This window comes from Hyaena hyaena, unplaced genomic scaffold (genome assembly GCF_003009895.1).
Source record: "Hyaena hyaena isolate Hyena2069 unplaced genomic scaffold, ASM300989v1 scaffold_364, whole genome shotgun sequence".
Classification (NCBI taxonomy): domain Eukaryota; kingdom Metazoa; phylum Chordata; class Mammalia; order Carnivora; family Hyaenidae; genus Hyaena; species Hyaena hyaena.
Window position 1 is genome coordinate 231,440 of NW_024080996.1, and position 24,629 is coordinate 256,068.

A 24,629-nucleotide genomic window follows, 5' to 3' on the forward strand; every position below is an offset into this window, starting at 1 on the left:
TTGTCCTTTCCTGATGGCCGCTGTGAGGAAGGCATGAACCGAGGGAGGACTATGCCAATGTTAAGTGCTTTATTAATAGTATCCTCACTGAGTGCACTTGGAGCTGGAGAGGGTCCAGGGAGGGAGGGTGTGGGGCAGAAAGTCTTACTCATGCTTTTCAGCAAGCCCTCTCAATGGTTCCCAGTCCCTTTTGTAGAGCCGGTCAGGGTCTTGCCTCCCCCTCTGCTTTGTGCTCAGTGACTACCCCCCTCTCTTCACCTCTACCTTCCCCTGCTATCCCTAGTCTGGCTGGAAGTGGCCATGGAAAGGAAAGAAACGACTCTAAGCTATAGAGAGGGATTCAGCAAAGGGGGAAGAGGGCAGGATGCGAACTGAAGCCCAAGGTCAGAGGGGAGACACAGCCAGGAGCGACTGATAGGGTGACGCTGTAGTCTCAAGACTTAAGTCAGGGGTGAGTTGCAAATGGGGAGTGGCAGGTAGCTGAGGCAGGAGCCCGTGGGGGTCAGGGCAGGCGCCGGCCTGCGCGCTCGGGTTCATGGGCAGGGGAATTGGTCCTGCTGCCCCCCCCTCCACGCTTGCCTTTTCTCCCCCTCAGTGATGATTTTGTTGGTGTGCTCACATCAGTCTTCAAAAACGCATGGGGTGGCGGAGGCAGGGAAGGAAGGAGAGGGAACTAATGTGTACGAGGCCCCTCAGCGTGCCAGGATCCTGGCAATTCCTCCCTTGCTTCGTCGTCATCTTCACAAAAGGTGAGTGTGTCTAGGTTACAGAGGAAGAGGTAGCGTCTAGATCTGAGCTCAGGTTTAGCTCCCTCAAATGCCCACGAGCCTCAACCACACCCATAGTCTATAGTTACACATCACTGGGCCGCAGTGCGTGGGGCCAGCTCCACACCCGGGGCGGGCTGGGGACGGGAGAGGGCCAGGGCACAGAAACGGATCCTTCCCCAGGGAGCCCCTCTTCCCACGGGTGGGGCTGGGAGTTGTAGCAGGGCCACGGCGGGTCTCTGAGGGTATGGAAAACCAGGACGGGCAGGAGGCCTGGGTGTCCCCACCACCGTCCTTGGCTCCTGAGTCAGAGCTGCTCCCGGGAGACCCCGGGGGGGCCTCCAAACCTGGCCCTGGCTCCCTGACCTCATCACGAAAGCTCCCGGAGTCTCTCCAGCCTCCTCCCCTCATCTTGACCCGCATCTTTCCAGTCCCCTCTCTCCAAATGGGGTTCCTGGTTGTTCCCTAGGTGGTGCTTTCAAATTTTGCTTCCTCAGCAAAGCACTGGGGTGGTCTCAAGACCCTAGAGCCGGGAGGTGGCCATGTGTGGGGAGAGGCATAGATCCAGCCCCACATCTGTCACCATCAAGCAATTCTTCCTGGTCAGTAGGCCTGTGGGCCCAGCACTTCCGGGGCAGGGTCCCTAAGGTGCCCATACCTGGGAATGATGGCTCAGGCTCGGGCTTCATGGCTTCTGGAGCTCATTTCAAAAAATTTTTTTTCAAAAAAATTTTTTTAAATGTTTATTCAGTTTTTGAGAGACAGAGCATGAGTGGGGGAAGGGCAGAGAGAGAGAGAGAGAGAGAGAGGGAGGGAGATACAGAATCCAAAGCAGGCTCCAGGCTCTGAGCTGTCAGCACAGAGCCTGACAAGGAACTTGAACGCACAAACCATGAGATGTGACCTGAGCCATTAACCAATTGAGCCACCCAGGTGCTCAAAGGCACTCCCATTTCAAATAAAGGGTTGCTGATTGATCGACTGACTAATTCCCATGATCCCTTTGATTCCTCTCCTCTCTGAAGAAAGACTTTCCCACACTTCACAGGCCAAGACAGTCTTTGGTATTTGTTTGCCTCTGTCTATCTTTGTACAGCCAGGCCAAGACCTCACAGACTCCTGGAAGTCTACTAGTGCTTCCAGAATCTACCTCCCCACCCTGGTGCACACACGCACACACGCACACACGCACACACACACACACACACACACACATGCATACAGCGCATCCTACACAGGCAGCCCAGGCATGGCCATTGGCCTTCATCTATTGCTACAACTCTTGAAGGATGTTAGGGGACTATAGTTTCGAATTCACTCCTGACATACAACTGAAGTCCTTTCTGCTGCAATGAACACTGCACACGGCACACACCCGCCATTACTTTAGTGCATACAGCAAGCTCTCTATACACAGCAGGGTCTCCATACACATGACATTGAAACCCAGGCTTTGTTGCCATTTTATGGAAGTAGCCATAGAGGCTGATGAAGGCAGTTGTTACATAAGGAAGGAGATTTCCCCCTGGCTGCTCCCTCCAGATTCGAAGGTCACAGCCACTGCTCCACAGTGCTGTGCCTCACTGCTCTGATCAGAGGGACCAGAAAAAGGGACACACATCCACTGCCGCCCCAGCAGTGAGGACTCCAGGAAACAGAAAAGCCCTGGCTGAGACTCAACCATTTTCTTCCCTGGGAGAAGGGCAGGGGCGTGCGGGGCTGACTGCAGCAGCCACAGCCCCGGCCCCATGGAATCATGCCCTTCATGAGACACTTGCCTGGTCCTTGGTTCTCTTTAGAACATGTCTATCCCCATTCCCTCATTTGATGCCACACTTTTTCATGGCAGTAGCAAGCAGGAGAGAGAGAATCCCCGCTTTAGGCCCGACTAAATCCTCCCATCTGACCAGTTCTCTAGAAGATGAGATCTCTATCAGAGAGCCTCTCTCTGGGGCCACACCCTCTGCAGATCTGGGGATGACAGCAGAGTCTGGAACCCAGGGAGGGGTGTGGTTATTCATTCCCCACGTTGCAACTCCACACCCCCAATATACACACACTCACCATGAGATGTTGGAAGAGCCAAGAACGCATTATATTGGTGGCATGCTTGGGCAAGACTCCTCGTTTGTTCTTGGACTTCTTATCCTCATTGTCCAGGAGGGAGGTGAGGTCAAGGTTAACCTTCAGGGCACGTGGAGAAAAAATCAGCATCAGCAGGCTGGCGGGCCAGCAGCTAGGGACCTGTTGCCATAGTGACGGCAGGCTCTCGCTGCCAACCCCCTTTCCCAACTCATTCTTAGGGCCCTGGGGAGGTCACCTTTCTTGTCACCCTGCACCAGAGAATGGGAGACAGGAAGAAGGAGAAGAAGGAGGAAGAAGCATGGGGGGGAAGGAGATGAGAGAGGACACAGAGGAAGCAGGGACGTGCGGAGAGTACAGGAGAGACAAATTTTCCAGAAACCATCTACTAATTCTTGGCATTTCTAGGTACTTTACAGTTTGCAAAGCACCTTCCTACCCATTACCATTGTTAGCACTCACAGCAGCCTTGCAGGTTGGTAGGGCTGTGTGCAGCAGCTGTGAATCCCCCTCCGAGGCTCAGAGAGGTCAGGTGACTCATCCAAGATGACAGAGCTAATGTCACATCTCAGGCCTGACTTCAGATCCTCTTACTCCCCCCCACTTGTGTGTGCGCTCTATCCCACTGAGCTACAGAGTGGCTGAGGGTGGAGACTAGGAATAGGGGTGCAGCATCCTTTGAGGTAACCCTGAGAGGTAGTGAAATCCCAGGAGTTGATAAAGCCTTTCAAACACCTGGCTTCTGATCTGGGACCTGAGGGTAACTGATCCCTCTCGGAAGAATAATAAGGATGAGATGAGCTACTTGTGTAAAGCGCCCAGCACATAGTAAACAATTACGGCTGCCCTCCCCCATATCCATGCACAAGTGCACACACCTAGGCGTGCACACACTCACCTGTGTGTTCTGGATCTGGATGGCTCCCTGGGGGATTGCTTGGGTGACCACCTGACCTTGGGAGGTTACCATGGTAACCGGCTGGTATAAGGCTCCACCTGAGGAGACAACCAGTTTTTGGGTCCCCTGCGTGGGGGTGGGTAGGAGTGAGGGCAAGCAGGACTTCCAGATCACTTGGCTCTCCTAGGCAAACACCCTCTATTCCGGGAGCATTCAGCCCCTATTTCAGGGGTGGGTGGGAGGGGGACAGGGTCCTGAGAGCAGAGCCTCTGGTGGGAACTGTTTGGGGGGAAGGGACAATCGCTTTATTTGGTTTTTGAGGGGCTCATGAGACTTTGACCCAAGTTTGCTCCGAACCATCACAATCAGGTCTTGGTGCTAACTGTCTAGAAACTTACAGGGCATGTTAGTCAAGGAATTCAGCTGGAAGCCCTTCCTCGACAGGGGGCACCCCCTCCCATTTCCTGAGATAATTCCTACAGTGCCCTGCCTCCCCAGCCCCTGGAACTGCTGGGGCGACCTCTTCTCCCCCCAGGAGTGCTCCCCACAATCCCCTGCACCAACCTGACACCACTTGGGAGTTGACGGTTGTCATGGCGATGTTGCCCTGCTGGAGCGCTGAGGCTGGGACCACAATCCCCTGGGGGTTATTGGAGACTCCAGACATGGAATTGGGGGAATTCTGCAGGAGGTCCTGGCAGTAAGGGAGGCGTGGTTTGTGACAATGTCACTAAATGCTTAGATGCTACAGCCGCAAGTCCCTCCTCCCCTTTTCTCCCTTCCTGCCTTCCCTCTTCCCTTCCTCCTGCTCCTCCTAGGACCCAAATCTGACAGGCAATTCTCATGGCCTCCTACGAGGGGTGAATAAGAAGGCTCATGTTAAAAACCAACCAACCAGCCAACCAACCAACCAACCAGCCAACCAGCCAACCAACAATATTTACCCACTTAGTCATTCCATTCTTTTGAAACTCGAGACATAAATTATCTCGCACACCAGTGGTCCAAAGTGGTCTTCACTTTGGAATTTCCAATACTGATGCCCGATTTCCAACTCCAGATAATTTAATTGATCAGGGGTGGGGCTGGGCCTTTGGCGTCTTAAATATTCCCTAAGTGGTTCTAACATGTGGCAAGGGCTGAGAACCAGGCTTTGTCTGCCTAGCACCTCTTCACCTTTTACACTCTATTGTCTCCAGATGCCTCCCCTAACACCCTCTTCCCCCAGAACCTCGCTTCCTCACCTACCTATCATGACATTTTTTATTATACCAAGCTCCACACACAAGTGGCCTCCAATGTTTTATCTTTGTAACCGGAGCACCTAGCTCAGGTGTCTGGCATGCAGTGGCTACTAAGATACTTGTTAAATCATCAGAAAAGACGGCCACCCCAGCCTCTTTATAACCTGCCTCCAAAGGGCATCTCACAGGAGCCTCGACCTCAGCCACCCGTCTGCACATCTCATCGATTCCTTTCTCTCCCTCTGGCTGCCAACACAGAATCCCATTGCAAACAGTCTCCCTTTGCCCCATGTTGTCAACCCGCCAGTCCCCATTTCCCCCAGTAAACAATCCTTGCAGTTTGTTTTTGCAGTAGCCAAAGCAGATAAGAAGACCATTCCCGCCCCCCCGCCCCTCCCCGGCACTCCAGTCACCTCGTCATTGCCATGTAACAGCTGCGCTGGGCAAGGAAGGCCTTGGACCTGATGTTGAGGGACTCCGCCTGCCATGCACGAGGGGAGGGAGCCTGGCTGCAGCCTCCAAGTAGCAGCATAAAGACCTCCCTGCTTGGCGGCCGGGTGCTTGTTTGCTGGGCATGACGTAGAGAGAATTTGTGAGGGAGGATTTGGGTGTGTGAGAGGCTGGGGTGTCTAGGCTTTATTTGGAGAAAGCAAGAAAGGTGGTCAATGAGGTGCAGCGAAGGATGCTGGAGGAGACCTGTCTAGCTCTCCAAGCTCCTCTGACCACAGTTCCTCATCTGACTACAGGGCTTGAACCAGGTAACCTGTCTGAGGGCCATCTAGGGCTGACACTCTCATGCTCAAAGCCTGGAGTCACAGGCATGAGCTGTAAGAATTTACACAGGTAAACAGTCAAGAAAATAGACTAAATCAGGGGAGAAAGAAGGCCCCTAGCTTCCTAGCTTTTGTTTTTAGGACTGGGAGAAGCTTGGACCTTCAGCCTCCAGGGAAGGTCTACAGGTTCCTTGAGCCAAACTCTTGGCCTCCCCACTCAAGCGAGTCAAGTCTAACACTGAGTCGGACCTTTGGAGCCTACAAATTGGAAGAGCCCTTTAAAGCCACATATTCCAACTCCCTGAGCACAAATAAGGAACTGAGGCTTAGAAGCCCAAGTGACTCACCCAAGACCCCCAGCTGGTTCGCAGCAATGGGACTAGAACACAGCCCTCCTTCATCCACAAATACTGAACACCCACCTTGTGCCAAGAACTGGGCTACGAGGTGCTCCTGGAATCACAGGGGTTTAGTACATAGTTACTGGAGGTGAGGTGAACAGGTAAGACAACCAAACCCGGAAGTACAAAGGCAGCAGAGGCCCCAGAGGAAAGACGATGGGCTTGGGAATCAGCAAATGATGGTCCTTCTATGAGCATCAGTCTCAGTTATAAAATGTCTCTGGCCCCGTGCTGACATCCAGGAGCCCTCCAAGCCTGTTTGCAGCTATGTGTCTGCCTGAGGTTGATTCTGCCCTCGTTCCCAACACCCCAGCCAACGAGTCTCATAGGATGTAAACCCATGCTGATGTTATTTGAAGCTGAAGTAAAGTTGTAACGTACATTTAATAGAAGAGGGGGTCTCTTCATGCCTCTCACCCTAAAACTAATGGAAATGACTTTTTAGCAATCTCTCGTCGGGAATCATTCATGCGATGGTGCTCCTCACAGGGAAAGGTATTTGGGAGTTTCAAACATAAAAAGCTGTCCCAGATTTTCTTTTCCCCGAAAAAGTATCCAGCAAGGTTAGGAAAACACAAGCAAAACCAGTAAAATAAATACAAGATGTGTGACTTGGGATTCAACCAGCACACATTTTTGCTTGCCAGAGGCAGAAGGGTGAGCTATTCAAGCTCTGGCTGGTTCTCCGCCCTGTGGTTTTGCTAGCCTCCATGCCAGGTTCCTGGTTTGGGTAACTAAAGGCAATTTGCCTTATGCATTAGATCAGACTCTTCTCTTTCCTAACCTCTCCTCCTAGTCTGGGGTCGTTGGCTGGGACATGCCGAGAGGCAGCCAAGTGATATCAGCAAAGGAATGGAATGTAGAGCTTCAGGGACAGAGATCATGGGCAGGGCCAGGGCTGGCCACATCTTAGCTGGGCAGAAAAAGGAGGGAGCAAAATCTTGGCATCCCTGAGGTGTGGGGGAATAAGATTCATCCCTTATATTTGTCAATATGAGCTGTTTCACTGCCTGAGTCCTGGAGAGTTTTTAAAGACACAGATTCTCAGCGTCATTGAATCAGACCCTCAGCAATCTGTATTTTTAAAAAACCTCCCTCAGCTGGTCCCAGAGATCAGTGGGTCTGAGACTACCTCTTCATCGAACGTATCAAATGTTAGCATGCTTTCACCATGCTACTTCATTTTAATCTCCCCACTATGATAGCGTCATTGGGAGAGAGATTATTCTATTTGTCTGGAGAGGAACTGAGGTCTGGACAACCAAAGTGATTTCCTGGAGCCTTGCACGTGGGTTCTTTGGCTCTTGCGCTAATACTCAGAGAGAGAGAGAGAGAGAGAGAGAGAGAGAGAGAGAGAGATGTGCTTTGGAATCAGACATTCAGGCTCGACGGAAGCAGGGTGCTGGCACATCTGGCACCCAATAAATCACTTTCTGCTTCCTTTGGCTAACGCCACTCACCCGGGGAGCTGGGCTCGACACAGCCAGGATCTAAAACCTGTCCTAGAAGGTCCCCAGAGCCGTTTGGGTTCTTTACTTAGCAGTGGCGGCGATTCATCTGGGACTGCCGACCTAGCTGTGGTGGCCGGTCCTTGCCACACAGGTTGTTCTTGCCTAAGTTGTTCCCGGGCCCGGGCCAAGCCCCAGGAGCGGGAGTGTGTCCCTGTTTTGGATGAGCTCTGTGACCTGACTGCAGCCATTTCAGGTCAAGCCCAAGGTCTCCTGTCTGGAGCCTTTGTCTATGGAGACAATGAGGCTCTGAAGCTCTGAGAAAGGTCTATGGTCTTTTCTGAGGGGGCAGCTACCATGTGAGCAGAGGAAGTCCCTTGGGGAGAAGATGTTGGCTAAGCACACAGTATTTTTATCTTCTTGACAGCTTCCTCTTGGGGCTTATCAGACTCCAAACCAGGTGGGTGCTCTGTCTGTACCCAAACAGAGCTGTCTGTTCTTAGCACCCAGAAAAGAGGTGGGGAGCACATGTGATATCACAGGTTTCATGATATTCCTCTGAATCCAGAGTCCCGCATCCCTGCCCAAATTGCCTGGGAGCCAGGGGCTCAGAGCTGGTTATCTAGTTCAAGAGCTCAGCCTTGTCCCACCAGGAACATGTCTGTGGTGTCCTCCAGCCTCTGAGTGCTGCTAGAAGCCTGCTTCTCTAGTGAGCCATCCCACCCAACTGGGGGGTGTGCAGTTTCCTACTTTTTAATATGCTTTCAAAGTATGAAATAGGCCCCAAAGCTGGAAACTTCCATAGAATTTCCCTGTAAGGACGTCGCAGGGCCTGGAGCTGGTGACCCAGGACTTGGATGGAAAATCACAAGCTGGTCTCCACAGGCCTCCCCAGAAGCTGCCCCACTGCCAATCTTCGTGTGCTGTATCCCTGAGACACAGAGAGGCACAGAGTCTCTCAGGACCAGGCCCAGCAAGGTTAGGGGAGCAGCTGTAGATGGGCTGATGGCTCGCGCCTCCTATCCCCGCCCGGGGGCCAGCAGCAAAGCCTTGCTGCCTGTGGCCATCGGTCACTCCTTCTGTGCCACAGTGGCCACTGGTGAGTTTTACTCCAAATCTCATTTGAGGCCAAAAAAGATGATTTATTCAAAAGGAAGACCTTGCTGAAGAAAAAGTGCAAGTCTCTGGGATTACTCTTGCAAGTAGAGGGTGGGAGGGTGGGCCGTGTGTGGCACCAATGAATGGGCAATGGCTGTGAACTCTGACGTCAGTGTCTACCCACAGCCCAGAAGGGGCGGGGTCGGTCCCTGGAGCCACAGGGGTCTCCCCTGTTAATAGGGAAAGGGCTTATGTTGCCCTGGGAAGGTTAATTTCCATTGAAGGAAGAAAGAAATTCCTGGAATAAACTGTGTTGGAAGGAAGAAAGGAAGGAGTGAAGGAAAAAAACGATAGAAAAACTTTCTTTTAAGTTATTTTGAAATAGCCAGAATGTTTATCTTACTAGGATCCCCTGTAAAACAGGGGACATGGACTAGATGACACTGCAAAGGTCTTTCCAGATGAGGATTTTAGAGAAACCAGAGAAATCTACTGTGTGGGTGGGTGGGTGGCGGCAAGCAGATGGGGTGGGGCTGGGGAGGCACTGCCCCCCACCCTGCCCCTCCCCAGCTGTCTGCCATGCACCTCCCTGGCCACTAGGGGTCTCTGCTAATCCACTGGCTCAGATCACACCCCCTCAAGCCTCCCAAGCCTCCCAGGAGGGCGGGTTTGTGGGCTAAGTGTCCTGGGCTGGGGGTGGGGACTTGGTTCTGGGTGCTGCATTTCCATAGGAGAGCTTGTCTTGACTCACCCTGGGCATGCCCATGGCTCACTCTCTTGACTCCTTCAGCGCTTCCTGTTGGCCTGATATCCTGGACATGCAGCACAATGGTTCTCCTTCTGTGTCCTCCTTCCCTGGCTTTGGTTGTAGATCTTTCGAGGGAAGGAGGGGCCTTTCTTTGAATCCCCCCAAACTGCCCTGCACAGTGTTGGGTGCATGACAGATGCCCAATAAACACGTGGCCTGACGGGACTTTGGCCTGGGATGGTGTGTGTGAGTGTGTGTGTGTGTGTGTGTGTGTGTATAAAGAGGGTGGGGAGGAGGGTGGGGAGGCTGCCCCTGTCCCCAGACACCCCGTCCCTGGCAGCCTTCCCTCACTCTGGCAGGCCCAGAGTCCTGTCCCGGGCTGGGGAAAAGCTGGGCTCCCAAACTCAGGGAGGCCGAACACATGTAAACAAGCCACCTAATCCTGTTCCTGCCCCACTCCTGTTGGGGGCTTTAGTCTCAAGGGAAAGGCACTTCTGGCCTGTGGGGACAAGTGGCAGCTGCTGCTCTTAAGGAACATTCTTTCTTGGAAGAGGGGGCAGGAGAACTGCTCAGGTTTCGCTAGCCTGGTGGGGAGGGCGGCCCTCATGGTCTCCGGGCCCCCTGAGCTGGAGGGCTGGGGGCTAGGAACTGGCAGAAGGTGCAGCTCTAATGGCCGGGGCAAGAGTGAGGCAGAGGAGCGCCTAGAACTCCACTGCCCGTCACTGTGGTCTGGGGGTGTCCCCTTTCCATGCCAGAGGTGATCTTGTAGGGGAGATTGTCTCCCTTTATTTTCACCGGCCTTAAAACTCCCTGGTCAAATCCTCGGGATGCTTGGCCACTGGGCAGAACTTGGGGCTTGACTGAGGTGACACCCCCACCTCCTTGACCTCCTGCTAATCTCGCAAATGCAAACTCCCTATAGGTCGGGGGGGGGGGGTCCACCTTCCCGAGGGAGGGATGTACGCAGTCCCTTCCTTTTTTTTTAGACACTTAGCATGGCTGGAGAGTTCTACCTGCTGCCGAGCCCAGAAACTCAGAACTGGGGTAACTCTGCACCTCTCTTGTCCCTACTTTCAATCTATGAGCAAATCTAAGGCCTTGCTTCCCAGCAATTAGTTTCTTCCTCTCCAGTCTTCAAATCCCTGCTCTCCAGTTAAGTGGGGTCACCTTTCCCTCTCCAGGGCCCCGGACCCCTGGGTCTTCCTAGGTGTCACAAAAAAAGGCAAGGGGACTTATTATAACAAGTAGAACGTAGATTTGGGAGTCACCCATCCCAGCCTCTGCTGCTTATTAGTTGTGTGACCTTGAGTGAGTACCTTCACTTCTCTGAGCTTCTCTTTCCTTGGGGAAGAAAATGGAGAAGATAATGTGCTCCTTTCGGCCTTGCTGTGAGGCGTAAACAAGATAATATATGTAAAGCACCTCATACCTACAGTGCCTGAGATGTGGGGGAGGCTCAATAAATGTTGACATTCTCCCCTTTGTCTGCCAGTTCTTCTTAGAGCAGCACAAGAGGTGGCTACTCAATTAATTTGCCCCCAACATGTTTTCAATCCTTACCCCGTCGCCTACATTCTCCGCTACCTCTCACATCTTTGGCGGTTGGCCATCATTATCAGCCTCAAAGCATAACCCCCTACAACTTGGCTGCAAGATACTCCATTATTACATTTGGAGGCCAGAGATCATCTTATATCCACTTTGATATCCTTGGAACTCAGCAGGCTCAGCGGTGCTTGAACACATGCATGATGCGACAGTGAACGGCCCCTCCTCCTCTACCTGCTTCTCCCCAGGGATTCTGAAACGCTGTCTCCATTCCTTACCATCTCCCAGACTTCTTTCTACCCAGGGAACGCTCACTTTTGGAGCTCCCAGATAGCATACCACCCTTACCTCCCTCCTCCAGGAAGTCCTCCCGAGGCCAGGGAAGCTGCAACTTCTCCAATGACAAAGGGCAAAATCTTCCTGCTGGCCCATCCAATCCATGCTAAGGTTTGCTGAGGTTTCCTGCTTCTGGGCAGGAACAGACCCTGGCCCTGAGGGTGTGCAGGCTGGGCCTGGGCCTTGCCCAGGACAGGAGGAAGGAGGCCGAGTGGTGACTGGGGCAACCTGAAGCCACACGCGTGGCTTGTTCAATCCAGACCTCTTCCTATGGCTCTGTCTCCGGCTGCTCCTTTCCTGCCTTCCTCAGGGTTCACTTGACCTGGAGACTCTACGGCTCACATAACTGATCCAGACCCGCAGGAGTGACTCACAGCTCCCTCACACTGAGATTGGGAGCTCCTTCTGGACAATTCACTTGTGCTCTCATGGGACCTAGCACAGTGCGTACAGTAAGTGACCCCCAAATGCTTGGTGGCTGAGAACTGCGGGGCAGTCCAATTTGCTCCCAATAGGGCTGCAGCTTAAATCCCTACAGAGAAAGGAGGGTGAATTTCAAGTCAACTTAATACTTGAGCGAGGCGGGAGTTAGGTTCTCTCTAGTGTGATGGTTTCGTTCATGCCCTCTAGGGAAAGGTAGGAGAAGCCCATGTCGGAGTCTAGAATGAGCCTCCTTACCAAAGAGGCTGCCCCGGAGGGAAGCTGGGCTCCGAGCTATGAGGAAGCTTGGATGGCATTCGGGTGCGGGCAGTCCAGGACAGCTTCCTGGGCATGCGGGAAAACCGAGCTGTGGCTCAGCTCCTCAGGAGCTCTGGTTCAGCCCTCTCGCTTGGTGGAAGCAGTCTCCCCCACTCCCTACCCGGATTCCAGCCCCAAGAGAATGTTCACATTCAGGAACGGGAGGCCAAGCTGTGGGTGTGCCCAGCTGCCGTAGAGCTGAATGGGGACACGGTACGGCATCTGGTGTGGGGGGGGGGGACCAATTTGAAGGGAAAAATGTCTCCTACTTTGCCACACAGGCCGAATGATTAGCAAGCAGGGAAAACCATGAGCCAGCAGTTTGCAACAAAGCTGGCAGGCGGCTGGAATGTTGGTCCTGGGGATCATGTTCCAGAGGGGAGGCACCCCTCCCTGGGCCAGGCTGGCGCTCGGTGGGGCTATTTCAGGCTGGGGGGGATTAAGGTCGGACCATGACAAATGTGAACCATCGTACACACACACACACACACGAATACGCACCCGCACCAGGCACTCCTTTTCTTTCTTCTCTCCCATACTTGGTCCCATGCCCTGACTCTGTCTCTTCCCCTGAAAAATCTCTTGGCAACAGAGACTCTCCTTCTCGGGAAGGCCCCACCCGCCCCGCCCCCCTCCCCCCACCCCCAGCAGCTCAGGGGACAGCAGCAGGAGCCCGATCTGGGAAGGTGGACAGCACACGGCGCACTTCCTCAGCTTCCCTCCTCTGCGCACCCAGCTTTGCACGGACTCCACGCCTGCCTGGACTGTCCTTTCATCCCAACGTGGCTGCCAGGCTTTCCCTCTCGTTTCCGCCTCTGCCTCTGTCTTTCTGGGGCCTCACTTCCCTTTTCCCCCATCTGTGTCTCCTTCCCTTTGCTGCCCCCGCCCCCAGATGTTCATCCTTCCTATACCTCCCCGCTTGAATGTGACTCTACAGAGTTGTCTTCCTTTCCCTTTATCCTTCTTCTGATTTCTCCTTCCCTCCTTTGGGTTCCTCTGGCCTCTCTTGATCTGTCTCCATCTTTCTCCTTGTCTTACTTCTTTCAACAGATATTTACTGGCCGTCCGTGCATAAGACCGTGGGTTAGCCGCTGCCAGGCATGGGTCATAATTGTATAGAAAATACTGTCTGTACCCCAAACATGTCTGTTTTCTAGGAGGAGAGAATAACACTTACACCAGGGACTCCATGATAAAGTCACATGTGATATTTACATACAAGTGGCCCACGGTGCTCCAGCCATTAGTTGAGAGAAAGAAAAGTGCTTTCTGGATGGGGCACCCAGAGAAGCCTCCAGGGGAAAGTAGCCTTGTTATTTTCCTTGCAGAGGAGGCTAGGTTTGGTCCTGCAGAGGTGTGGAAGCATCACCCGAACAGACAGGCTTGGGAGAATGGGGACCTGGAGGGAGCCTTGACTATCGGGTGATAGGATGCGAAAACTCTGAGGACAGTCCGAGCTTTCGATCAGGAGAATGATAAGAACAGAGCTTTAGGACAGCAAATCGAGCAGCAGAAGCTTAAGAGGCATGTGTATGTAGGTGTGTGTGTGTGTGTGTGTGTGTGTGTGTGTGTGTGTAGGGCTGAGGGCTAGCCGGAGAGGACAGGGGGAGCCAGTAGGAATCTCTGAGAGCAGCCTGTGTGTAATTATCTTATTTACCCACTGAAGTCTGAACTACATAGGTGGTGGCAGTCACAGGCAATGAAGGGACAAGTTTGAGAAATTGCAAATAGGAGTCCTTGCTAAGTGTCTTTTCTTCTCTTTCTCGCTCTTTGTTTTTGCCCGATTGTCTGAGTTCCTCTTTCTAAGCAGCAGATCAGAAGACTTTCTGCAGTGGCCACCCCAGGGCCAGCTTCGCTGTCGGCCAGAGATCTGATATTTACAATGACGGGAATCAGAGTTCTCTCCCCTCCCTCCTCAAAGCTCAGAGGCACCGGATGCTGGGGTTTCCCAGGAGGACTGACTTTCGCAGGCAGCGGCTCACCCAGAGCCCGTGTCATCCTTCTCTGCCAACCCTGCGTCCCCAGTGGCTCTGCTTGCTGCAGACCAACTTGCCCTGGGACCCCAACCTGGAGGGGGCCGCTGTGGTTGCTAAGCCCTCTGGCCCTCCTTCCTTCCCCCCACTGCCCTGATACACTCCCAATGTCAGCGCTCGAGGTAGACTTGGAGAGCCCAGGAGGGGAAATCCAGAGCCTCTCCAAGGACCTGATTATTTCCAAAGACTTGTGCTAATTTTCTGATATGATCCTCACATCTCTGTGAGGCACTAAATCCTCATTACTTTTCCTGACCGATGCATTCTAATTAGATCAACACTTAAAAAAAATTCACAATAGCCACAGGATGGCTTTCCATCTCATTAACTCCTCACTTATTATTTTCATGAAAATTACTGATAAAAATGTGCATCTCCATTTGGTGAGGCCTCACAGCCTCCTCAGCTCCTATCTTGCATCTCTCCCGTCACCGGGGCTGCACGGCGTCGCCATGGTAACCCACAATAATAGAAACTAATAAATTACAAACGAGATGCTCGTTGAGCAATTATTGTCCTCTTTTATGCAAGTTTCTTGCTAATTTTGATCATAAGGGAAAGTACAATAAGACTCTGAAGGAATGAGTCTATTTCAAGAGAATATTAGCAAGCAGAAGCCTGGGCGGCTGTTTTTAGATCTGTAATAAAGTGATTTGGTGATTTCAAGCAATGGGAAGAGGAAATAAACTTCTTCCCTCATGTCCCACGCAATACTCACTGTCAGGTCCCACAGAGAAGCCTTTAGGGTGCGTTTGGTGCAACGCTTGTAGTCAATATGCGCAAGGCATGGCTGGCCTTCTTGAGCCCCCCCCCTCCCTCCCGACCCTTCCCCTGCCTCTACCCACCTGAACGGATGGTGTTGGTTCTTAAAGCTTGGAGATAAGAATGGCACCCCCTTTCTTAGGCGCTCCTTCCAGCACCAATCAGTCTTAGAAAGCTTATCCTTTTCCCCAAGCCTGACTGTCTCATGAGAAGAGGCTACTCTAAGCCTCCGGGGGCCTCCATGTGTCTGTCCTGGACTCGAGAGCTCACTGGGAAAGGAAGAAAATGGGGAGCTAGGGCTTACAAAGAGGTCGGTGAGTCTTATGGAAAGGTATCACCAGGCAGCTTTCTTAGCTCGTAGGTTTGGGAAAAAGATTCTGCCCTGGAGGGAAAAGTCCATTCTCGCCTAGAACACATAGCTGCCATTCCACATCCCCGGGTCCCCAGGATGAAGGTGGCGGGTGACTCTTGGGAGGGGGGTAACTTGAGGTGACATTGACAGTGGCCCTGAACCTTAGGAAGACAGATGAGTCAGGGTAGGGTGAGCAACTAGAAACCACCTGGGAGAAGCAGTTGCATGGGAAGCGGTCTTCGTTTATTAAGTGGGCAGGATTTAGGGAAGGTCCACCTTCCCCAAACTGTCCTTCTCCAGAACATGGAGGGCTCAGCAAGCCCTCTTGAGAAGTGCACGAGGCTAGGAGGTTGGAGTCCATCCCCGGCTCTGCCCCTGCCTCATCCTCCAGGAAAGCTTTCCATCTCAACACTGGGACCTCAACACGTCCCAGGATATCTTGGGCCAGGAAGCCAGGAATCACTGTGGTCATCTTCTAAGGGATATTAATGCCTTGGCACGGTGCTTTCTGGTACTGCTGATGTGCAGGGGTGGATCAGAAGAGGGCCCTTATGCTGACAGGGTCCAGTGTGCCTAGTCCACTTTCCTATGTCACCAGAAACCTTCAGCCATTTCTACACCTGGCTTAGGAGATGGGGCCCAGCCCTGTGTGTTACCTGTGAGTGAAGGTTTATGGAGGGCTGGTTGGGGGAGTAGGGTCCCCCGAGGTCATTCCTGAGCAGGTTATCGCTGTGCATCTTGGTTTTGAGGCAGGTGATGTACCGGTTACAAAAGTCCTTGCAGAGTTCATTGACTTTCTCCAGTTCCAGCAGGTGAATTCTCAGGACCTGGATTGCCTTCACCATCTGGGGAGAGAGGGGATGTGTGAGCCCAGGTGTTCAGATCACATTCCTCTTGCTGCCTTGACCTCCTGAGCCCTGAGCACATGAGGGGAGAGAGGCCCGTCCCCTGCCGTAGGGATATGCTTTCTCATCCACCCGGTTTAAATTCTAGTTATGGCTGTCCGCTGATTGTTTGCATCCTTTGAGCCCACGGTGAACACAACTGTTTTTGAGTAATGGTGTTATGAGACCTCAGAGATAAAAGCCAGGTCTTTAGCCCCGGCCCTGCCGCTTATCATCAGTGCGACCTCAGGCAATTGCTCTGAACATTGTGGTCTGAAAAATGCGGATAGTTACGCCCTCCCTCACAACTGTCTAGGTCGGTTGAAAAGATTCACAAGTGGGAAAGTGAAGTGCTGAACAGGCACGAAGAAGATTGAGATCAGAATTTCTCATGAGGGCCTGAAGAAGTCAGGGACTGTCTATTCTTAAACATGTACTCTGAGGGCCTCATGTGATACAGGTCACCTTGCAGATGCCCCCACTGGTACTTGTTGACTGATTGAATAATCCAGCATGACTTAGCTGGGCTCTGGAACACCTCGCTGTCCGGGGTGGTTTCTCTCGTGCCCTTTGGATTGTTGTATGTGTGCCTGTCGCCTCTTCAAATGGACACTCCTAACCTTTTGTGGCAAGAAGCTATTTCTCAATTGGAGCTTTTCTCTTTACCACTGTTACTATTATACAAAGAAAAGTGCCGCAGGAGGGTTGGAAAAGATGACAATAACTGTTCTTGATCACTCTAAAACAAGGATTATTATTTTTTTTTATCTTTCACCTTGTGCATGCAGTTTGGTTTCCTGTTTTTCCCCCTTAGTTTACCAAATGTATTTTTCATTTTTTAAAAAAGCATTTATTTATGTTTGAGAGAGAGAGAAAGCACATGTGTGCAGGTGGGGAAGGGACAGAGAGATGGAGAAGAGAGAGCCCAAGCAGGCTCTGAGCTGTCAGCGCAAACTGTGTCTCACAAACTGTGAGATCATGAGTTGAGCCGAAGTCGGATGCTGAACTGACTGAGCCACCCAGAAAAATGTATTTTTATCAGCTACAGAACTATTTTCTCTATTGTCCCTTCCAGACTGTGAGCTTCTAGAAGGGAGAGATGGTGTCTAATTTGCTCCCCACGTTATCCTTGGCACCAGCACTATGGAAACTGAATAAATATTTGTTGAACAGGTAAAGAGGATTGAGTAAATATATTTTTAATTATTGCATATTTTTTTCACGTCTGTGCCACCCTTAAGCAATTTCTGATTGTTGGGCATTCAGGTTACTTCCAATTTTTCAGTTTCGCAAAAAATGTTCCAGTGACTGTTTTCCAACCTACAGCTTTTATTCATGTGTCTGCATTATTTCCTTAGGGTGAGTTCCCAGAAGTGACAGGAAAAAAAGCTATGGGCATTTTTTGGGCTCAGGATAACTACTGCCAAATTGCTTTTCCAAAAAGCATTGCTCAACTGATGTTGGAGCAATTGGATATCCACAAGCAAAAAAGTGAACCTTGATATAAATCTAACATCTTGTATAAAAGTTAACTCAAATGGATCAAAGACCTAAATGTAAGACATAAAACTATAAACTTGTATAACAAGAATGTGGGAGAAAATCATCGGGACTAAGAGTGGGCAAAGAGGTCTTACAGTTGACAACATCAGCTTGACCCAGAAAAAGAAAAATTGATAAATAAGAACCCACCCAAATTAAAAGGGTTTGTCCTTCAGAAGACCCTGTGAAGAAGATGAAAAGGCAAACTATAGATTGGAAGAAATGTATCTGACAAAAGACTTATTTCTAGAATATATAAAGAGCTCTCAGCAGTAAACAGTAACATAGGAAGCAACCCAATTAGAACAGGGGCAAAAGACAACATGAGACATTTCACTGAAGAGGATATACAGATGGCAAATAGGCACTGTAGTCATTAGCCATCAGGGAAATGCAAATTAAAACCACAAGGAGATATCGCTTGCACACCTATCAGAATGGTTAAAATAAAAAAATGGTGACAACACCAAATGCTGGCAAAGAACTGGGCACTAGATCACTCATACATTACCGGGGGACATGAAAAATGGCTCAGCTACTCTGGAAAACAGTATAACAGGTTTTTGTTTGTTTTTATAACACTACATATATGCTTACCATATACCCAGCAATTGCACTCTTGGGCATTTATCCCAGAGAAATAAAATATATGTTGGCACAAAAACCAGTCAAAGCAGCCTTGTTTCTAACAGCCCCAACCAGGAAACAACCAAAATATACTTCAATAGGTGAATGGATAAAGACACATGTCATAGAATACTAGTCAGCAAAAAAAAGAACAATCTATTGAGACACTCAACAACTTGATGGGTTTCAAAGGAATTATGCTAAGAGAGAAAAGCCAATCTCCAAAGGTTGCATAGTGTAAGATGCCATGTATCCAACATTCTTGAAATGACAGAATTGTGGAGATGGAGAATGGATGGGTGGTGGCCAGGGGGAGCGGAAGGGGGTGGGAGGGAGGAGGGAGGAACTGTTCTGTACTTCGACTATCAGTGTTTACATGAATCTATATATGTGATAAAACGGCAAAAAACTAAACACCACACATGTCAGTGCATGTAAAATGGTGTAATCTGAATAAGGTTGGTGGATCGTATCATAGTCAATTTCCTGGTTGTGAAGCGGTACTACAGTTACGCAAGGAGGGAATCAGAACTTTGTCTTAGTTCTTAGAACTGCGTGTGGATCGACAATGACAACAAAATGAAAAATGAAAAAAGGGGCAGGGTCTTGCTGCCTTTTGAGACCCATTGATGTGGACATAGGCAACGTACAGGGAATCCTTGTTTAATCCTACCCTTCCAGCTATTGGCTAACATCTTGATGCTCAGGAAACAAGGCAGGGAATCTCTCCCAGAGAATTTTGATAGTGAGGTGTGAGTAGAGCTGTGTGGCTGGACACCAGTGCCACACTCCTGTCTGAGCTTCATGGGCATTTCTAGTGGAGAGAGCTACTGAGTAGTCTCTGGGTTGGCTTTTGGATGGCCTGATGGACAGGAAGTGTGTTCAACTATTAAGGGCTCTCAGAGCACTGAATTAGACTAATTGTCACTCAAAAACAGAAGCCAACGGTTTTGTGTCTTCACGCAGGGCTGAATCCTAAGGTCCTGCCCTAAAGGAGTGCTCCTTCTGTGGGGCTGAGACCAAAAGAGACTGTACTCTCCCAGGCAAAGAAGAGAATCGTGACTTTAGAATGGCTTATTTGGTACCAAGTGAACAACTGCTCTAAATTTTCTACTTGACTTTGGCCATGGATACCTTGGTTTATGTCTTTCAGAGTAATTAGCACCACATAAAGCATTGAATAAATGCTCATTGACTCATTATTGATTGATAACAATACCCAGACATTTCTTATTCTTACTGTGTTTCAGGCACTGTGTTAAACCTATCACAGGTCTTATCTTATTTATGCCACAGAACCACCTCTGCAAGTAGGCACCATGATTGCCCACATTTTACAGTTGAGGAAAATGAAGCCCAGAGGTATTTTTACTGGTTTAAAGTCACACGGCTGGTAAGTGATAACACTAGGATATGAAGCTGGGTCACCTCTGTTGCTTCACTCTCAAGACGGGCTCTTGGGATTTGTGGAGATGCAGAAAAGCAGTTTGAAGGGTGCATGATTTTTTGAGGGGGGAAGTGGCTCAGTGATGGGAAGTATGAGGTTCCACGAAGACCAAATAGCTTTGGGGACATTAAAGTCTAGGATTTCCAGAACCCTCCCTGGTCACGTTCCCTCATTCAGCTGCTCTGGCTTCTCATCTCTTACTTGTGACTTAGCACACAGGAGTCAGAATACCTCACCGATGTAGGTGTCTGCCTCTTCCTCTGTAAATACAGAGGGTTGGGCTGTCAGGTGCTTTCCATTTTCTGATTCCCTGAACATGACCAGGACTTGTGCCCTCACTTCACTGATGGGGCTGGGAAGGGCCCAGGAGATGATCTGGGCCCGTGTCTAGGCGAGTGGATGGTCTAAAGTCTCTGGGTTACATGGTTGCATCCTCCCCTCTGAGGCTTTCCCAGCCAGAACCTTTGCTTCAGACGGTCTCTATTTTCACTCAGTCTACCGATTGAGAAGTTCTCCCTTACATTTACCAACATCTCTCCTGCCCGAATGTAGAGAGCTTACTCAGCCTTTTGCAAGCACTAAGAATACCTAGTGCCTCCATCAATACAACCTCCCTTAATTTAATGTTATCCATTCAATACAAATATTGAGTCTCACTGTGTGCCATACAAAGGACAAGCATCTGGCTTGAATAACTTGCCCATCTAGCTTTGTCTTCTTCAGAAAAAATCATCCTAATTCTTTAAACCTTTCTTCTTTTTTCCCAACCTTCCTTCCTCCCTTCCTCCCTTCCTCCCTTCCTTCCTCCCTCTCTCCCTTCCTCCTTCCCTCCGTCCTTTCCTTCCTTCCTTCTTCTCCTCTCCTTCCATTTCATCTTTCCTTCTGTCTCTGAGCTTTCCTTTACTGGACTATTCTTCATTTTACATCAAGATTTCACTTACTTATTTACTTTTAGATATACATATACACATTCACCTCACAGTAAGGTACCTGTACTTATTCACTTATTTAAAAAACATAGCCAATAAATACTACTAAAACAGAATCAGAAAGTACAAGAAGACAAAATATAAAGCAAAATCTATGCAGGTGGTTTTGTTCAAATGAAATACACACACAGCGAGCTTATACCAGATCTGGCACCCAGTGGCCCAAAGTGGACCTATCTTTTGGTCTGACAAAGGACAGTTGTAGGATTACTTTTTCATAGGATAATGGGCTTGGTTTAAAGATTTAAGAAGGTAGAGTAAATCATAATGGTATTCTGAGGCAATGAATATGTAGGACCTATTCAATATTAGAGAAAAAGATCGGCCATACCATTTGTGGGGGAGACTGGCAGAGCAGAAAGCATGTGGGGGCTGTTGATAGACAGCCTGAATCCAGGCCTACTGTTTACAAACTGGATGTTACTGGGCCAGTTCCATGACTTCTGTGGGCCTCAACGTCCTCATTTGTAAAATGGGGATAATGACCATCTCTAGCTCATAAGATCTGCTGAGGGATAAAGGAGATAATGATGTGAAAATATCTTATAAACCATGGGGAACCAAATGCATATAAATTTTTAACCTCCTTTAATGATTTCTAATATCCAGTTGGCTTTTTCTATTGCCATTCCATATTCAGCTAGAGGAAACAGAATCATTCCCAGTGTTTTTCCTTCTGTACTTATGTTTAGTAAATCATTCTCTAGCCTACGTGTTTGAAATGTTGGGTTTTGGCTTCGAAATCAGAATAAAACTCTGATTTATGAAACTATTTTTCTAAGTGATCAATGTAGTATAAAAAGTTATTTCAAATCTTCAAGAGCAATAACAATTCCATTTAATTTAATATCATCATCAAATGTGATGAATGTGGTCTCAGTCTTTTACCCCCAAGTGTTGCTTCGCCTCCAGCTTCTCTTTCTTTCTTTGCTCTTTCAAAATAAAGAAACAGCCCTTTTCTTCTGAGAAGTACCCTTCAAAAAAAAAAAAAAAAAGCAAAACCAGATGCCCTGTTGCATTTTAGTGTCACACCAGTGCACACGAGCCCTACCAGTCCCGGGAGAGAACAAGGACCTAGGGCTGCTTGCTGGCTCTGACGACGCACGGTGTGGTGGCCCAAGTCTACTATTTCCTGCCTGCATATTTTGGACAACTTTATCCGTAAAATTTAGGATGAGAGCCCCTACACTGTTGAGTGGGTGGGAAAATCGAATAAAAGGTGTATGTAAATGCTGTGGGTGCATAATGGCTATTTGATAAATATCCATTCCTTATGCCAACCCCTCCCCCACTCGACTACCACCAAGCTCCTTTCTGAAAAGTGGCCTCTCTTGTAAGAACGTGGCGCCTTCACTCGATAGTCATAAATCCTTGCCTTCCAAAAACATTTATATACATACCACTTTATGATTTGCAAAATGCTCTTCTCATCATCATCTCACGGGAGTCTTCTCACCGTGGGGATACATAGGCAATACGCTCAGGGAGCTGGAATTCCACGCGGCAGTTAGGGAGGTGGTACCCATTCCCTGGGGGACAGGTTCTTTTCACCCTCTCTTCCTTCTGCGAGTCAGGAAGCTGGAACTACTCTCCCTCACTTACAGACAAAAGAGTTTATAAACTTGCATTCCTTAAAGGGCTCAGATATTTCCTGCGGGTCGTTAGGGCAGCCAAAGCTAAATTCTAATCAGGAATTGTTCCCGACCAGACCAGCTAGATCTGAGCAGTTGGAAGTCCAGGGTCACTGGAACAAGGAACGGGATGTGGAAGGAAGACTGGAGGAGGCGCAATCGACTGCCAGACGATTGGGGCATAAAACCAACAGCTAGGGAAGCCTTCGTGCACGACCAGCTAAATCACATTTTAGTCAATAATGCGGCACTTCCCCTCTGATGTCCTCAGAATCTGGAGAAGCAAGAGGCTCAGAGGAAAGAGCTGGGCTTTGGGAGTTAGGCCTACTTGGTGCAAATCTCAGCTCCGCTGTCGGCCTCTTACTCCTTGATTTTCTCCTTGATTTGAGGATGTCGACAATTAACCTCCTGGGGCTATCTTGAGAATTGAATAGAGAAGGGTGCTTGAGAACAATGGGCTTTGGAGGCTGAGTCTTGGGGGTCTTTCACCCACTGAGAAATTCTGGACAATTTACTTAATCTCCATACTTTGCTTTTCTCATTTTTCCTGAAGAATGGAATAATAATAGTGACTCCCTCAGAGTTGTACTGAGGATTAAATGAGACGCAGCTAGAAGGAATTAAAAACAAGAGCAGGTGCACCCAAGGAGGAGCTAGAAGTCAACATGATGGTTGAGAGTGTGGGCGCCAGAGTTCGAGACCTGTGCAGTACCTGATTCGTCCCTCTGCCTTGGACTGGCTGTGTGATCTTGAACTAAGTGATTCCACCTTGTGTCTCAATCTCCTCATCTTCAAATGGGGATAATAATAATACTTGTACCTACCTCATGGGTTTGAAAAAAGGATTAAATAAGAGAATATCTGTAAGGTGTTTAGAATGGCACCTGGCACCTAGTAGGTGCTTTATAAATGTTAATCATGACTATCTTTGGTTATGCTTATTTGCTTTCCCTTTCCTGGTGTTGGTAAGATTTTCTGTTCCCATGTAGGGACAGTGGGACTGAAGCCTGAAGTGAATGACTCTGAATGGGGCTGCCTGAGGTCTCTGTGGGCCCAGACTTCTGGCCGGGCTCCTTCCTGCGCCTCCGTATTCACAGCCTCCGGCCTCTGGCCCTACCTCTTTAGAGTGGGCCCAGGAGTCTGGGGGGGCCCCGTTTTGGAGCTGGCTTTGCGGTCAGGCAGCCATAATCTGTCCCTTGAGCCACACCAGAGTCTCATTAAAACGTGCCCCATAAATGTTAAAAAATTTACACATAAAAAAATTCCATGCATGAAACTGAAACCGTACGTTTTACAGCCTCGGTTTGAAATCTTGCATAATATATAAACCCTCGGTACTGCACTGGGGGCCCGTAAATCAGATTTTATAAAACAAAAAGCTTTTACCTTTCAAAGGGGTTTGGGGAACTTGCAAATTTTACAAACTTTACCAACTGCCAGTCAGAGGCTGCTGGGTCCAAGCAAGGGATCAGTGGGCCAGCTGAGAAATGGGCCTGGTGAGCTCTGGGTGGGTATGTGGACTGGGGTGGAGAGATCTTGAGGGAAGGAGCTCATGGTGGGGCAGGGGGAATGCCAGCTTAGCCACCCATGGCACTGAAATAGGGAGGTAGAGAGGGTCAGTGAGTGGGGCGCCAGGGGATAGGTGGGGGGTGAGCAGGTGGGGCCTGGAGACGCTGGTGGCATTTATAAATGAGGGTGTTACTGCCCCCAGAAAGAAGAGAGGTGGGGTGACCCTGGAAGGAGCAGGGTATTGGGAGCCAGCAGACCTGGGATCTGGTCCTAATGAGTTATTTCCCTTCTCTGGACGTCAGTGTCCCCATCTGTAAAATGGGTAGTGGGATGGGCTGAACTGGCTTCTCTCCGTGGTCATTTTCTCCCTAGTGGTTTGTGATTTGAGTGTCTCTTCCAGCAGCAGTGTGCTGTGGAAGCAGCTGTCTCATCAGGGGAGGGAAGAAGTTCCCTGTGAAGCCTGCGATCTGGGAACCTCTCTGATCTTTGGGCAGCTCTGGGAGAGCTCAGTGAGCCATTCCCATGGGAACTTGTCTGGGAGAATACTGGGATCAGGGGAAGGGACCAGCCAGCATGGGGATTTGCTTGGAGGAATGGCGAATGGGCAGCTGGTGGCGGGGGTGTGGGGGTGTGGGGGGGATTTATGTCCAAATGGCGGGTCTGGCAGGACAGGGGCCGACGGGCTCTCTGGGCTTGGGAGAAAGCGGGATCAGAGTGTGGCTCGAGGGTTCAGGGTGGGGGACAAAGTTTTGGGGAACCCACGTCCTCCTGA

General features: G+C 49.9%; 1 protein-coding gene across 4 annotated transcripts in view; it reads right to left on the reverse strand.

The window, feature by feature from the left end:
• The window catches only part of PKNOX2 (PBX/knotted 1 homeobox 2), a 316,850-nt gene that overhangs the window by 18,740 nt on the left and 273,481 nt on the right, over positions 1–24,629 (reverse strand). For all 4 annotated transcript variants that reach the window (XM_039250244.1, XM_039250245.1, XM_039250247.1 and 1 more), the window contains 4 exons: positions 15,885–16,073; positions 4,312–4,441; positions 3,748–3,845; positions 2,832–2,951 (listed from right to left, as the gene is read on the reverse strand). In XM_039250244.1, the coding sequence (XP_039106175.1) occupies positions 2,832–2,951; positions 3,748–3,845; positions 4,312–4,441; positions 15,885–16,073 (537 nt within the window). The remainder of the gene's footprint in view (positions 1–2,831; positions 2,952–3,747; positions 3,846–4,311; positions 4,442–15,884; positions 16,074–24,629) is intronic.